The sequence below is a fragment of the Cydia amplana genome, chromosome 2 (assembly GCF_948474715.1).
Source record: "Cydia amplana chromosome 2, ilCydAmpl1.1, whole genome shotgun sequence".
Classification (NCBI taxonomy): Eukaryota; Metazoa; Arthropoda; class Insecta; order Lepidoptera; family Tortricidae; genus Cydia; species Cydia amplana.
This window is the reverse complement of record NC_086070.1, coordinates 15,258,562-15,276,496: the sequence shown is the minus strand read 5'-3', so window position 1 is coordinate 15,276,496 and position 17,935 is coordinate 15,258,562. Positions and strand designations below refer to the sequence as shown.

The 17,935-nt window shown below is 41.7% G+C and overlaps 1 protein-coding gene across 2 annotated transcripts in view; it reads right to left on the bottom strand.

Annotated features, from left to right (window-relative positions):
- Nucleotides 1-6,071: 6,071 nt before the first annotated feature.
- Nucleotides 6,072-17,935, bottom strand: part of LOC134658508 (uncharacterized) — a 121,544-nt gene continuing 109,680 nt past the window's right edge. For both annotated transcript variants that reach the window (XM_063514197.1, XM_063514204.1), the window contains exon 8: nt 6,072-6,362. In XM_063514197.1, the coding sequence (XP_063370267.1) occupies nt 6,262-6,362 (101 nt within the window). In that variant the 3' untranslated portion in view covers nt 6,072-6,261. The remainder of the gene's footprint in view (nt 6,363-17,935) is intronic.

Genomic DNA, 17,935 nt, shown 5'->3' with positions numbered 1-17,935 from the left:
AAACCAAACGAGATACATTTTTTTGCACTGGTAACACTCATTCATTCGTTCCTAACTTCACGTTCTGTCATGGCACTGTATCGGAAAAGTCAGTGGTTCAAAAATGGCGGACGGTGAAAGATTTTCTGCGTACTATATTCAATTTTCGGTAAGCTTTAACTGGATTTATTTTATAATATGAGATGGAAATGATGTTAGTGAGTGTGCTTATTTTATTTGTTGTTTATTGAAGTGATGATTAACTTGGATTACATTGATATACGCGAACACACGTTTCGAGTACGGCACGTTTTATAATCTTACTATGTATGGGGAGACTTTGTCTTTTTCTTCAGGGGAGATATGATTCCGGGATCATGTCACCCCCAAAGTGATCAAGTATACATTGTAATAAATTTACTTACAAAATGATTCATAGAGCTATCATAAATATTTTCTTTTCTTTAGTAAATCATGCCGCAAAAGTACGACCAGAGAAACACTGATTTAAACTTTCAAGGTTTTTGACTCATTATTGTTTATTAAAACGGGATTTAATGGCGTATAATTCAGTTTTTAATTATACAACCGACTCCGAACTCCGAAAACGGAATTATCCCCGTGGCCTTTGAAAATACTAACTAAAGTTGACGTCAACATTTTGCGAACTACCCGCACTTGGTCTTGTTTATCAAGTTAAACGTTTTACACACAGGGGTTGTTACTCGGTCGACAAACAACACTTATAACGATATTTGGTTTTCAACCGGCGATATTTGTTTTTATGGATGAAATGCTATTTCAATGGCTTTCCGACCTTATGTACTATAGAACCGACGGTCCATAGAAAGGATTTTAGGATTATGCAGCTCAAACACCTCGAAACGTGAGCAGTAAATTTCTAAACTTATTTATTATAGTAAACAATAACGACCAGAGATGGGTAAAAAATTTAAAATTGCTGTAGGTATCTGACGCTAAAAATACCTTCATAATAACTTTAAAAAATTTAGCTTGTTACAAGAAATTTTATGTTAGTAACTTAGATTTTTGTTTTTTTTTAACTTTTTTTTTGGTTCAAAAATTGATTCCCTATTTTATGTTGTTTTATGGATAATACGCTTACATTGTTTTTTAAAAGTATAAGATTATGGATTAATATGTGTTTGATATCTTCATATATTAATTTTCTGTAGATAAAGTGAATAAATTAATGTAGATACTACCCTCGAAATATGACATTGCCGTTTAAAATCTTTTTACCAAGTGTCCCCAAATCTGGAAGACTTGATCCCTTCGGCTTAGACATCTGATTACCGGAAATACAACTTCAAAGCATGGAAGATGCAATATATATATGTTTGCTGTGTATTTTACAAATTATAGATGCATTGCTAATAGCGATCCGAGTTATATAATCAATGAGAATCTGGTATGGGGAGACATGGTAAAAATCTGTTTACCATGTGTCCCAAGAACCAGGGTCACTTGATCCCCCTAGGATCAAGGCTCCCGACCAGGGGTAAACAAGTCTCCCTTACATAGGGGACACATGGTAAAAGTCAACAGTATGGGTTTTCATTAAATAATGGTCTAATTTATTGCACAAATCTGTTCTAATTCAAACTATTAATGAAGAGATAAATTCTGAATCGTATGGTCTATAAAGTTTTTCAATACTACAAATAGTTAAGAAAATGTATGCTAAAAACAAAAGGGGTGATCAACCCTCCCCAGTTTCCCCTACATATGGCACTTTAAAGTTTCGACATCGCACGAAAAGTGCTATTTTACGCACTAGTGCGGAAAAGTAGCCCCATATGTACTGTAAAAGTATTTGTGCATACACGCAGTATCTTTTTAGCACTTTTTCGAAGCACTTTAACGATATACAATTGAAAATAAGTGAACGTAGGACATGTTTTCGTGATTTTTGTAGTCTGCCAGTCCGAGTAACATTTTGATTAAAACGTAAAAATTCAATATAAAACAACAATTTTGCGTTAACCCCCTTCTTTTTAACACATTGCCAGCGACCCGAGCGGTTCTCTGTTCGTAGTCGCTTTTCAATGCGGAAAATACGTGGCTACGAAGGTGGCGGGTAGCTCGCGCTGTCCTCGTTTAGTTAAAAAAAATACAAAAATTGGTAACTCGGCATACACTAACTGTACACGCAAAAACTGGGATGTCGTTGTGTCGCTAATTTAAAATAAGTAATTTTTTAAACCATAATATCGCTACTTTAAAACAAAAGGTTAATTTAATTCCATGAATCACTCACAAGTAAAATAAATTCTGAAATTATTAGAATCGTTAAGTACTTAATAATGTACACTTTTTGATATTAAAATAGTCATTTTACACTATAAACTAGAAATATAAGTAAACCAGTTCTGGAAAATTGCTCTTATGGATAATAATTCAATATACGGTGAAGATAACGTAAGTTGAATTCTTGAGAAAATTTGTTTTTCCATGAAGTCGCGTATTCGCTGAAAGCAAATGGCTGTAAATATTATATGAGCCTTCTCGACAATATCACATAATGTATGAATTAAACCTAATGTTCACTTTTAGCTCTTACATGTTGGAGATAGATTATTTTCGTAACAGGTAAGTCCGCTGGCAATTTCTTAGCTACTAAGGGCGCAATCCAACATCCGTTCTCCCTAATTCCATTTGGTCGCTGTGATAAATAATGTCTCCCGACAGCCGCTAAGTGCACGAAGCTACGGATATTATGTAAAGATATACCTGTGCTGCTATTTCCGCGGCTAACCTATAAGTATAGCACCTATAATAATTCAATTAATAAAATGCTACATATTTTATGTAACAGTTATTAGATATACGAGTACTTACGTAGTCAAAAAAGCGAATGGGGGCTGTGTTGTAGCGAAGGAGAACAAAAACATCGTAATTAGTATCTATAGAAGTATTTCATCTAAGGCTCGTTTCTTATTACTAACGGAAGTCTATTTTATTAGAAGATACTTTCCTTTTGGGAGTTTTGTGAAAAGTGCTTTTGGTGTAAGCCAGTGGTTCCTAACCTTTTCAGTCCGGTTACCCCTATGACTAACTAGGGAATCTGATTTTACCCCTCCTCCCAATGTGGTAATAAAAAATAAACCGTGTACATTTGTTGTATTGTTAAATTAGGTTAGCTTATTACCCCCGTAAAATACCAGTTTTACCCCCACGGGGGTAATTACCCCCAGGTTAGGAACCACTGGTGTAAGCGGATCATGCCATATTTTTGTCTATTTTATCAATAATTACCGTGTAGAATCATCAGTCGGTCTGGGTCTCGGTAAGAACGATGATGTGTACATTTCTTAAATAAAACACATTCTAAAATGAACATCTTTTTATTCGTTTTATTACATAATGTGGCCTGCTGTAAGACTAGTACAATTTAGGTATTTACAACTTTAACAATGACAATGACAATACTTAGGGATACGATATAGGTACATGAATTATATTATTTACAACATTTTTATAGTGATTTTACACTTTACAGTGAGGCAACGCAACAATGTTTCGATCGCCAACTTGCTAAAAAACAACTATTTATTGACATAAATTGTCACTGTATTTGTATTTAATACCGTCAAAAAGTTTTAAGTTAAAACGCTAAACATATGAAGTTACCCAGAGCGTTATCATAGTGACGATTATTGAATGCATGATTTGTTCATTTTAATATTTTTGCTTATACAGCCGTCGCTCATGAACACTCATGTTTCAAAATAAATTAACATTTTAGCCATTTATTACCTAATTATGTAGTTGGCCTTTTATGTAAGCATTAATTTTATAATAAAAAGTGCTTTTCTAAACGGTTTTTGTATACGATCACTTTTTAGTTATGAATATAACAGATCGCCCATTAGCTAAAATAACGTCGGTGAGCACGAAGAATTCCGTAAATTGACCCGCCTATTGGAATCTTTATCGCACGCGCATTTTATACTGATTGCTGTCCCACACAGTGGCACTGACCGCCGGAAGGGCGTCACGCCAAAGTCGTGACAAAGATCGTTAACTGTCTGCAAAAAGAAGGTACTTAAAATATTAAATGACAAAAACATTGTCAAAAGCTACCGCAAATTATAACATGACAGAGGGGCTACCGCGAAAACCGCAATTCGCAAATTGCGGGGATCTTTCTCTTTTACTCCAATGAAGCCGTAATTAGAGTGACAGAGAAAAATGCCCGCAATTTGCGAACTTCGATTTTCGCGGTCATAGCCCAGTATACTTACTCCAGTTTCCCGTAATCCCAATTTTTAAAGGATCGGTTCATTTCGCTGTATCGGTTGGGACCATATTTTGGGCTATGTATCCAAACAGAGATCAGAATAACAGATGAATACGATTTTATACCCAATTTTAAAAGGTTATACTCAATAAAATAGATATACATAGCTATACATTTTTTTGGAGTAGGTATACTATACCTACCCAATTTGAATGATACAAAAATTTCGTCCTTGACTCCGTATGATCGTAAAATTATAAAGTTTTACTAAAAAAAGTTGATGTGAAGGTAACACTCAAATTTATTGTTGTTACAAAACACAATTTTCAAGTTGCGGTTTTATTAATGGCTTTAACAAATTCTTAAATATTGACACATTTAACTTTTCATAATAAACATCAGTGGCGTTACAGGATTTTGTTAATTTCATTCCGACAATTTTACCTACATATATTTAATACTTCCCTGTTTTTACAAATATTGTGTATAATACCTAGATTTAACATTGATATTCATTCATTAATCATTCATTTTAGTGATGACATTTTTACATGGACACAGTAAATTAAACACTTACAATTATTTATATTTTAATCATTGCAATATGAAAACGTTTTTGCGTGAATGTTGATGAAACATTAAATATAAGTAAAAAATGGATATGACTATGACTAAAGTCTATTTTTTTATTCGGTAGACTGAAATGACAGTTAATAGTATGGACATGAAATGTCATTTTATACTATTAACTGTCATTTCAGTCTACCGAATAAAAAAATAGACTTTACAAGCAATGGTTATTGGCTAAATGCGGTTAATCACTATGTAAGCTACATAGATATTCCGTAAACGAATAACAACTGTTGCATGTGATATTTAGACCAACATTACTTATTTATCATTGACTTTGTATCTAAAAAGTGTTTTGAGTATGCTATTGCTAACCCGTTATACTTGTATTTTTTTTTCATGCAATAAATAATTAAATATAAAAAACTAGCACCAATAGTACAAAACTCGACACGTGTTTCGCCTCTCTATGAGGCATCAGGAAATACTGGAGCTGTTGACGGTCTGCCGTCCGGCAATAGACCGATTTCATGCAAAAAATACGCATTGGCTAGCACTATATTATTACGTGGATTAGCAAAGTGATACTTTTGTTTTGATTGTTAGTGACTACCTACAACGATTATTGATATAAGGCCCGTTGATAGACAAAAAACAGGTTAGGTACGTTGCCATTTATGTAGCTTAACTGTCAAATCAAACTAAATGGCCAAGCCACACATTTTGACCAAAGTGTAGGTACTTAAAGTTAGAAGCTTGGCTCTACATAAGATCTGGTAACTTTTTGACAGTGCGAGCGAGCCATATGGTCTCGTCTTGGCAACATTTTACATGAAAATGTTTTTGGTAGGTTCACATTTCCCGTTATAGAGTCGTTCAAAAACACTACGCTCGAGAAGGTCAAGATGAAATTGAAGTAAGATTTAGAACGTGTATTTCCGACGGGAATTCGCTCATATCATCAGATTATCGATTTTACACTTTCTACATAGGATGTTATTAAGCCATGACATGACATGTTGCCAGGCAAAGTGATGACTGATGGCAGGTGGGCCAATTCCGCTTTCAGACGAAAGGAGTGCCTGGCGTCCGTATAGGCTCGTTGGGTGGACGACATTCAGAAGATTAGCTCAATACCTGGATAAGTGGCGTAGTCGAAGAGAGGCCTATACTCAGCAGTGGGAAGTCTAAGATGGTGATGATGATGATGTTATTAAGCTGCCCAAAAATATGTCAAACAGACTCGCAAATAAATAAAAACTGTTGGGCTCCCCTACAACTATGCACAGTGAACAGCAGTAAAAACAAATCTGCATGCAATAAGTACTTCTCATTACAGCACTAATTAACACTAACACGATTCACGCAAAAACGAACCGTCCTACAAAGGTTTCAGAATAGATATTTAGCTTAGCTACATTCTGCTAAGGCAGTTAAGCTTACGATTGTCACCGAAGGGAGAGGTTTAATATCGTTAGTGCTGGTAATAGGAAGTGGCCCAGGATGTAGTAGCTCGGCGATGACGATTGCATGGCCGCTGGGTTTTCACCTGAAACAATAGTGTAATGTTAAATACACATATATTATTGTTATGTAGGTATATAGCTACCACATAACAACTTAATATAGCGTTTCAAAGTGAAAAAGTTTCTTTGCGCAAATACCTCATCTACAACGAAATGATATGAACTTCCATGGTTTAACTAAGCATCAAAGTAAGTTGCATCGTCACGTCAGGATAACATTAAATAAATGAGGATAAAATAAATACCAATATCGGAAAAATGTAAGTTATTTTGGCATGATTCAAAAAGCGTTTTAAGTAAATTGACCGTTTTCAAAAGCACAACAGCCTTTGTTGGCTATTACAGAAAAGATTTTCGCGAAGTAAAAAAGGTTGAAAGTATTTCTGCTGAATAAACTTGCTGTTGTTTGATCTTTCGTATTAATGATTGTAAACTCTAATTCGTGGAAAGATATTTTATGTTGGATTAATTGTTGGTAAGTTTTTGGTTTGGTTTGGTTTTGGGTTGGAATTTGTGTCTGACAGCAGGGGCCCAATATTATAGGGCATGCACGCCATGAACCATATTTTGGCACCAACATGTATCGTTTTAAATGGGCAGGTAATAAAATCAAATATTTAATACGATTGTAAATTAACCCGGCGGTGGCGGTTTTTTTATAATTTTGAATGATTTTAACGGATTCCAATGAAAATCATTACCTACTTTGAAGTTTATTTCATAAATTTTAACTGTGAATAGCTTCTATTTTTATCTCAAAAAGTAGAATTTTAACTTGAGACGTTACAATTAAAGCTCTTAGTACTCGTATTGAAGTAAAAATGCGTTAATGGTAGTATTACTCTACCATTAACGCATTTTTACTTCAATGTCATTGGTTGAAAAGACCGAGTCTCAGTCATTTTCTCATTCGTTCATTCGCCGATATGAGAATTTTATGGCCAATAAAGCTTTTGAATGGGATTTGATCGCTAGCTTTTCTGAGCTTAACCTATTCGCAAGATTTCTTATGCCTTGACAATGATAACTTACTAGCAAAAAGCAGAGCTTTGTCGCGGAGTTTTTCTACCTAAACGTACCGGACCGTGACTTTGATCCAGTCCGAGGCTTGTTCGATGTTCGATCGAGCGGGTACGTAATAAGTTCGTTAAGAACGCAGCTATAAGTGAGAGCAAGAAAGAAATATACTAACCGGACCCCGGTTGCTGTACGGTACACTTGTCTGTCACAGCTTTTACTTTGTCCATTAAAATGTGTCCAGACGACAAAATCAAATTGCCAATATCATCCACACGTAATATACAATTTCATAAGCACTTATTACATCCTACACGGTCGCCCAGTACATTTTGTAAGGAAGCTAACTGGCTTTCCTACATGACGTTGGGTCAGCGAGCCAATGTCTTTGAATTTAATTTTTGCGTCCACACCACACAATTGAGCGAAAAACTATCCCGTCTGGATACCTACTGGCGATAATCACGCTCCTCCGCACATAAACACACACACACACAGTTCCACTAGGTACAGCCAGGGTTCAGCATCAGCTCTATCTTGGGTACTGCTCTTCTAAGTACTCATCAAGACGTGTCAGATAACCAAAACAGCGTGTGCCTACGTTGCACCAAACCTGAGTTCCACTGGGTACAGGCAGGGTTTAGCATCAGCTCTATATTGGGTACTAATCTTCTAAGTCCTCATCAAGACGATTCGGATGACCAAAACAGCGTATGCCTACGTTGCACCAAACCTGAGTTCCAATAAGCACAGCCAGGGTTCAGCATCAGCTTTATCTTGGGTACTACTCTTCTAAGTGCTCATCGAGACGAGTCGGATGACCAAAACTGCGTGTGCCTACGTTGCAATAAACCTAAGTTCCACTAGGTACAGCCAAGGTTCAGCATCAGCTCTATCTTGGGTACTACTTTCCTAAGTAATCATCAAGACGAGTTGTATGACCAAAACAGCGTGTGCTGTGGTATAAAACCCGAGCTCCACTAGGTACTGTCAGGGTTCAGCATCAGCTATCTTGGGTACTTAACTGGTCTACCCAGTCACACCTCGGACACACTGGCGATCAAATGTATGAAACAAACGCGTTCCTACACACACAGCCTTAGCTCGTGTAGGTGAACGCGTACCATGCTTGTGTGAGTGAGATAAGACATTGTAGGGTAACTGTGAGGTAACCGAGAGCGGGTGGGCGGCGGTTAATTACGACGCTGCCGCGCTTCAATTGAAGCCACTTTTCTCTAAAGCTATAGATATTAGGGCATGTGATATATCATTTTCAGATAAATTGAGGATGAGGAATCTATTTTTAGAACAACAATAATGCACTTTCTAACAAAAAAAATGAATAAAGTAGAAAAGACTAAAAAAGTATAATTTGTTTTTTTTTTATAATTACCATTTAATTTAAAGTATAACAGAAATCTCAAAACAAAAAATACAATCGTAAAGCTACACTTATCTAGTTTACAAAAATATATAGTTTATTATATAAATCTGTTGAAACATGGAAGATAAAAAATAATATTCAGTGTAGGTTAGGGTGATCTCAATGCATGATCGTCCGTGAAGTAGGGCTTAAAGTAGGTACTGTTTTAAACACACGAATGGTGAATATATTATTGTTTTAGATCTGTTAGCGCCACTTGCATCATCCCACTAACCCGGGATTAACCGGTTAAACCTGGAGTTACCATGGTTACCAGTACAATTCGACATTGTGTTAATGGTTTACCCGCTTAACCCCGGGTCAGTAGGATCGTACAAGTGGCGCGTAGTATTTTAAATGAAACAACGTCTTACGTCTTAATACGCTCTCGCGAGTTTAAAAAATTTTCCCCATTACAAAAAGTGCACAGCGCCGCTGAAGAAGTTTTCACTTCAATAAGATATGTTCGACCCCCCCTTCACCTCAAAATCGTCTTACGTAATAAATGAATGGCGCCAAAACTGTTTCTCGAACTAAAAATACCCGATTTAAGTTTGCTAAAACAACATGACTGATCAGTTCATCAGCGTCACAAAACATACGAGTGAATTGACCTCCGCAGTATCACAGCAAGATTGATTATTCTAGTAGGTATTCACAGAAACTTAATTGCTAAATTGGGAATCAAACCAAGCGAAGCGAGGTGGGTCTGATTCCAAAATGTTAACCCACTTTTGTATTCATCGTTGTTAATGGCGTAAGCGCCATCGACATTATTGAAATTGAAAACACCACATAGATATCGTTGTTTGAGTACCCACAACACAAATCTTCTTGAGCTTTTCTGGGGCTTAGCCAATTTGTATAAGAATGTCCAATATTTATTTATTTATTACTACTAACGCCATCTGTTAGAGAAATAAATAATTAACATTAGCACGAATGTTAATTCATAATTTTGCCAACAGATGGCGCTAGTAGTAATACAAAGTGTTATTACATTATTTTATTTTTTTAGGTTTATTATATGATATTTTTATGTTTGATAACACATCTAGACATGAATTTAACTTACTATGTTAAATCTCAAACCTAACAGTGCAGTAGTTTTTCCGTAAAGTGTACCTAGGGTTTGCACGGCGGATCCGAAATGTATGGGAAGATCCGCGGATCCGGATCCAGATCCGGATAATTGCATACATTTCGGATCCGGATTGCAAACCCTAAGTGTACCACAAGAATGCATAGTTTGTCGAATAGTGATAGGGCTCGCTTCGCTCGCCCTAATTATAAGGTTTTTACATAAATATAAAAATTTACGCGTACTCTGCCAGCGTAGCTTGCTACGCGCTATGTTCGTAGCCGATAACCGAACACACAAAAGAAATCTGGAGTAGCGGCTTAGACGTGCAGTTTTGATTCCGGAGGTCGCAAGCTGATCCCCAAAGAGTTTCTTGGAAGTTATGTAGGTACTTACGCGATTTCATTTCATATTTATCAGCCGCTTTTTAGTGAAGTAAAACACAGTGAGGAAACCTGCATACAACTGCGAAGAAATTCAAAGGTGAATGTGAAATTTAGAAATTTTGAGTTGTTTAATTTCAACTGTTTCTCTTACAAGGCTTAATTCATACTCGAATAATCAGGCAACGTTTTCCCGCATTCAATTTTCTTGTGTGAATAGTAACTTCTAAGTCTTGCCTTGTAACATTTTTTATGGTATTTTTACATTCATAATTGTCAAACTAGATTTATTTTAACATGAAAAATAGTTGTTAAATAATTCTGGACAAAGCTTCCCCCCATCCACCATGCATACCCAACAGACGTAATAGCTAAATGAAAACTCATTCCGTTCTCTTTTTCCTATAACTGTTGCGGCTGTGGGCCCGATTCGGATTTTGAAATAGACATCTATAAGATATCTTTTAGTCATCACCAAGATACGATAACGATATGTTTAAGATCTAACCTGTCAAATTTGACATTTGCGCGATTCTGGAGATACTCTTGAACGATTTCCACAACATATGGCTTAGAGATCTAATTCACATCTATTAGATATCTAACTCTATCTAACGTAAAAGTGACATTGGTTGCCCGAATTGCGCTGCAAAAGAGAACTAGTTGAAATCTAAACTATAACGTATCTAGAATAGATCTAGTACGTGTCGTCTCTTGTGAATATCTTGAAGTTCGAATACGGCAGTGTTGCTTATATAGTAGGGCGCTTTTCTACTGGTTTTACAAATGGGGACAGTAAAGAAAATAAATGACGCTAAGGAGGTTTACGTAGAACGTGGAATTGTCCCAGTGTTACGTATTGCTCAACTTAGCGATCTCACGGCTGCGGCTTCTTTAGGTTCCAGTTAAGGTTAGGAGTCCGGGAACAGCTTAAAAATTTCTACGCAATATTTAGAGTCAGTGAAAGTTTACAATAGCTGAGTAGACGAGGTAAAGTAAAATGTGCTAATGTAATTATTTTACTTCTTGCTGCTAGATGACAGAATGCTACTTTCATTTATTAATAACTATTTTGTTCCAATGGCCCGATCGGGTTTTTATCTTACCTACCATACAAACATTTTCTGATCGTAATAACATCATCATCACAGGTCTTTGCGTCTATTGCGGACTATTTATGTATTGCTGTTTAGACGGTTATTTAGCATAAAAAATTAATAAAATTATCAGTTTCGTAGACAGTACGGTAGACTTTTTAAACTTAGGTCAGCTAAACGTAGGACACATGTCGTTAGAAATTTCGCAATTTATACATTTTAAGCTTAGGTCAACTTAGGTCAACTGGAAAAAAGGTCGTTAGTATTTTCGTGCACTAGCAGTATTGTACTTTAGACATTTAAAACATAGGTTGATTAACCGTAGGACATGCATCTTTAGGAATTTCGTACATTAGACAATTTGTTTTTCAATGTTCTGTCTTTAGGAATTTCGTACTTAGGATTTTAGATTTTCGAAATTATGCTACATAACCGTTTAGACAATGGGTTAGGTGACTGTGGAGGGAGACCCACAGAACAAGTAGAACGGCGATGCGAGCAGGGTACGTGTCGCCGCCGGTTATGAGCAAACGCTCGCATGCTAGTACTCGCCCGCGCTGACCGAAAAACGTAAACATGCCTTTTGCGCCACAATAACGTTCATATTAAGAAGCCAGACATCAAATCTGTCTGAAGGAGGCGTATCCATTAACCAGGCACACAAGTTTTTACTACCGTTGCGCGAGAAATGTGGAAATGTCGAAAGGAACGAGCGGCGACACCGGTTCCGATACTAACTGCGCGCGATAGCCGTTCTAACCTCTTTAATATGTTCTGTGGGGAGACCGGTGCGTGAGCGGCACGACCTCCTACAGTTTTGGCAGAGAAAGCTCATGCCCATGCCTTCTGCTATCTAAAGCATTAAACCAGGCTTCGTTGCATAGCCTTCTTCCCTCCACAACCCACTTGCGCCATCCATCAAGGTCTTCCGCTAAGGTTTCTCAGGCATGGTGGTCGATTTCATACGCTGAAACGTCTCGCTTAACAGTCTTTAAAGTCGTACGTACTTTAATAACAAACATTTAAATAATTCAAGTAGGTATAGTCTGGAGTCGCAGGTGTCCATAGACTACGTTGACTGCTGATCAGGCGGGCCGTATGCTTCTTTGCCACAATCGTGGTATAAAAAAGTAAAACATCTTTGTATCACTATAGGTACAACTATATCTTAGGTAAACCTCCGAAAAATGTGCGATTAAAACTAGTTATTTTCATCCTCTTCAAATACCGATATCCTCATTATTAGGAACATGAAGCTCAAATATAATGAATCAACCTAATGAGCACCAATTTACTGATTTACTTAAGGAAACGAGAACACGAAACTTCAATTACCTTCTATAGGTACTTAGAAACATGTCATAATCTCCTTAGCTTGTTACATTATAACCATTTTAAGGCATTTAAAATTGAGCAGAGTTTAAGAAACTTCTTGGTAAGTTAGACAGATTCCTTGAGGTCCAGATTTAAGGAAAAGTTACTTAATAGTCTCATTTGTGCAAGCGAGATTTTGCTTGGAATCAAAAGAATAAAACTTTTGAATTAAATTTTAGGTTTATGGAATTCAATAAAAATTAATATGAATAAAATTATGAATACTTAAGTAATTTATCGAAAATTACGTAATAGTAGTTTATGTGACTGCTACATAATGCCTAATTATGTACAGTTATACTACTTTATCGACACACATATTATAATTCACTAACCTCATATTTCCGCCGACATGGGGCACCGTTGCTCTATGGCGGAACTCCCAGATTTGAGAGGTGGCATCTCTAAAATATCTTTATCGCTCATTTTAAACGAAATTTTTGAAGCAGGACAGCCTAACTACGCAGACAACCCAAAAGGCATAGAAGAAGAACGGCTAATTGTTGGAGTTTTTTTTCCTTTGTGGATGTTTAAAAAACTTATACCTATTTTGAAACTTTATATTTTTTTACTATTCCAATATATAATATAGTAGTATATAAAACGCGAGAGTTTAAAGTGTTATATTCCAATATACTATTTTTTTTAATCTATTTAACTAGATTTAGTTATAAAATTCAACTTGACGTGTCAATAAACCCTGTTGGTTGTTTAGCATATTCAAATTTAAACTAGTTTTTCAATATCTGGTACGGTGGTCGTTATGTGTGGTAAGGCAGAAATGCTAGACGACACTTACCTACGTGAAATTCTGAAGGCATTAAATGTTATTTTCCCACCGTTTGTGATTTTATATGATGTTTTACTTGTTGTAAAGGACCTAAAGGAATATTTAATATGCTTAGAGGGTTAACATGTTATGGAAACAATTTCCTTGACATCCGGTTATCCTTTTAGCTAGTCTCTTAACATTTCTTTGCATTTTGAATTTTTTTAGATTTATTAATAAAAAGTATAGGGCGTAAGGGACAAAATGACGAAAATGAGTTATGAATGCAGTTATACCCAGTATTTTTTTCTCTATCGATTGGTATATTTAACGTCTCCATAACTTGAAAAAAATGTCCGTTAAGCCCTATGAAAAATCAATGCGTGAACACAATTTTCCAACGCATTTTGCCGTATCTGCCAATTCAAATAAATATTGTGAGACATTTTGGCGTAACTCCGAACTTTTTGTACGATACGCCCTTTTGCATCGGAAATTTTATTATGTGTTCCGTTCCACGTCTGAGATCTTCATTGAGAGCGTAACGCCTCCGGTGACCGATAGATGCCGCTAGCGTCTATGTAGTCGCTCCGCCGCCTCGCCGTGACGTAGATCCGCTTCCCTTTCCTGCAAACAGACGCCCGCCCCCCGCCACTCGCCGCCGCTATGTCATTGTTTCGTCGACCGTCCTGACCGATGGTCCGCAAATTTTTTTGCGAACATTTTTGCAGCATGGTGCTTTAAAAAAATTCCGATCCAAAGTTTGTTCGATTAAATAGCGAGATATAGCCAGAGATCGCCACTACTAGTCTTTTGGCGGTCTCGGGATCGATCTTCCAACAGTGCTTTTCGATTCTACCCACTTTTTTCTTGCTAAATTATCTTTTACATGCCATGCTGCTAAAATCGTTACCGTTAACTCGCATTTTCGAGAGTGAAGTAGGAAGTGCGTCAACAAGTGGTTTCAAATGTCGTCCGAGGTGACTCCAAGAAGCCGCGACGCTGCGGGCCGGCGCCCGAAGTGTCGCGGCGCAGGCGCTTCCGGTCCGTGGGACTCCGAGAGACGTCACGCGCCCGCTCCTGTTGCTACGGTCGCGGCGCGGGTGGATCGCGGACCTCTCGGTCCCGTCCTGGCGCCAAGGTGAAGGCGGACCGGACCACGGGGAGCACGCTACTGCATCTCGACTGCTCAAAGTGGAAGGAAGGTAAGTTACGTGGAAGCCACTCTGTGGAAACACTACGAGTACAGCGGCGGAGCCGTTCGCCGCGCCGGTTGCCATCTATCAAGGCGTCGGGCAACAGTGTCGCCGTGATGTTGCGTGCAACTACGCCACCATGGTGGCGCCAGTCGCCACGCGCACGTCTCCCCCCCTGTGCCGGCGAAAGACGCTACGGTGGCGCTGCCCGCCACGCGCATCGGCGCCCCCTGAGCCGGCAACGTCCATCACGCGCATCGGCGCGATGGCGCGTCACGCACCGGCGCCTCCCGAGCTGGCGGTGGCTGTAGCCACGATTGGCGCCGCCCACCTCACGCATCGGCGCCTCTTGAGCTGGCCGCCACCATGGCGCCTCACGCACCAGCGAAACAGTGGCGGGCCGCCACGATGGCGACACCCACCTCACGCTCCGGTGCCACCCGAGCTGGCCGCCACGATGGCGCCTCTCGCCTCACGCACCGGCGCCTCCCGAGCTGGCCGCCACGATGGCACCTCTCGCATCACGCGCCGGCGCCTCCCGAACTGGCGGTGGCTGCCGCCACGATGGCGCTTCTCGCGTCACGCGCCGGCGCCTCCCAAGCTGTCGGTGGCTGCCGCCACGATGGCGCCTCTCGCGTCACGCGCCGGCGCCTCCCGAGCTGGCGGTGGCTACCGCCACAATGGCGCTTCTCGCGTCACGCGCCGGCGCCTCCCAAGCTGTCGGTGGCGGCACCTCTCGCGTCACACGCCGGCGCCTCCCAAGCTGTCGGTGGCTGCCGCCACGATGGCGCCTCGCGCGTCGCGCGCCGGCGCCACCCGAGCTGGCGGTGGCTGCCGCCACGATGGCGCTTCTCGCGTCACGCGCCGGCGCCTCTGCCGCCACGATGGCGCTTCTCGCGTCACGCGCCGGCGCCTCCCGAGCTGTTGGTGGCTGCCGCCACGATGGCGCCTCTCGCGTCACGCGCCGGCGCCTCTGCCGCCACGATGGCGCTTCTCGCGTCACGCGCCGGCGCCTCCCGATATGTCGGTAGCTGCCGCCACGATGGCGCCTCTCGCGTCACGCGCCGGCGCCTCCTGAGCTGGCGGTGGCTGCCGCCACGATGGCGCTTCTCGCGTCACGCGCCGGCGCCTCCCGAGCTGTTGGTGGCTGCCGCCACGATGGCGCCATCCGAGCTGGCGGTGGCTGCCGCCACGATGGCGCCTCGCGTCACGCGCCGGCGCCACCCGTGCTGGCGGTGGCTGCCACCACGATGGCGCCTCTCGCGTCACGCGCCGGCGCCTCCCGAGCTGTTGGTGGCTGCCGCCACGATGGCGCCATCCGAGCTGGCGGTGGCTGCCGCCACGATGGCGCCTCGCGTCACGCGCCGGCGCCACCCGTGCTGGCGGTGGCTGCCGCCACGATGGCGCCTCTCGCGTCACGCGCCGGCGCCTCCCGAGCTGGCGATGGCTGCCGCCACGATGGCGCCTCTCGCGTCACGCGCCGGCGCCTCCCGAGCTGGCGATGGCTGCCGCCACGATGGCGCCTCTCGCGTCACGCGCCGGCGCCTCCCGAGCTGGCGGTGGCTGCCGCCACGATGGCGCCGCCCACCTCATGCACCGGCACCTTCCGAGCGGCGGCGGTTGCCATGATAGCGCCGGCAATTACTTCGATGCTGCAAGTACGACGCTGTCGTCCTTTGCAATGGCACCCATGTTCTGTTCGTAAGAAAACTTACCTGTTGCCGTTCCCAATGATATCGCCAGCGGCCGCGTCGATGCAGCCCGCCAAGCCGACGCCGGCCGGGCGCCACGCCGCTGCCGTCCGGCGCCACGTGTACCACGGTACCAGTTTTCCCTGTCCACATGGCCCCATTGAGGTACGCAGGCGCTTATAGCTATGGTGCAAGCTGTTGTCGTGCTGACGAGCAGACCGCTAAACTCTTGCTTTCGGTTGAGGATTCCTCCGGTCCCGTGTGCTCCGCTCAAAACCGAGGTTGAAGGCATTGAAAAGGTTTGCAGTGTTCACATAATTATCTCTCTGCTTGCCCGCGCTCTCCAGCTTAAGTTCCGTCTTACAAAGACGAACTCGTTCGCCAAGCCCCTAATAAACAAAATGGGACAAATAAACCCGCTGCGCCTGAACGAGCTTGTGTTTCCGGTGCCAAGAGAAAGGGGCCAGGAGGACTCCAGCAGTTTCCATCTGTCTGTCTTCGACTTTATCGAAACAGTTTTGTTAAGCAAAGCGCCAAAATCGATTTTAGACTTGATTTCATCAGTGCGATTTCCTTAAAAGCATGCTACCATGCTCCTATACAAGTTTGACTGAAGGTTTTTCGTTTTCTCAACATACAGACCTGCCTTGCTGCCGAGTTTCTCACAGAAACTATACTCGATGCCTCCTGTTCACTCGCAAACGTTAGTTTATGGAGATTGCACCGTCGTAGTCCTCACCTTATACCTGTAGTCCGTTAATAATGGTAGACAATGTACGAAGTGAGGCCCTTCAAGTGGAGAGTAATCGTTAACGGGCCGCACCTGCAGCGCTGACGACAGGAGTGTACTACAAACATACAACCGGTTACTACGGTTGTCGAAAAAACTGCTGATGCCAGCAGATCGTCTATAGTTCGCGCTGGGTCCTTGCTACTTACCAGGTCGGTATAACCCCCAAAGGCGACGGTTTATCAAAAAGTCACTGCGTCCCCCGAGTGGCAGCTGCGCCCAGAAGCCGCCGCCGAGACTATCTTCGCCTGATAGGCGCCTTGTTGGTCGGCCTCTCCGCTTTCGAGAGCCTTCGCACTGTACCACGGTATGTCTTAATCGACTCTTTGAAGTGCTACCACGACGCGTTTGGCAGCTGCCGGTGATACGACTTGGCATGGATATCTCCACCTCCCAGGCTAGTCTGTTTACTGTGACGGCGTGATGAGGAGAGCTTTCTCGCAGCTGTGGTAAGCTTGCAATTTACTGGCGGTCCTAGTGAACACAACGTCAGACCGCCATCCCTTACGAGTCAACGACCTTAAGAATCGAGGCGTATCTCCTGTCAGATAGGACGCTCCAACACCGAGCCGGCGATAACCGGGTATTTCCGGTTCCGGTACTGGTTGTCTAGAAAACCAGTACCGGGGAGCACTCCCTAGATCGTCCCCTTGTCGAGGTCGCTGTACGCCCACAATGTAGAAATGATCTTCATGGTGCATCAAAAATGAGATCGACTGCCAGGTACCTCTAATACCCAGTGAGGTAGCAAGCTATCTCAGACATCTATTTCTAT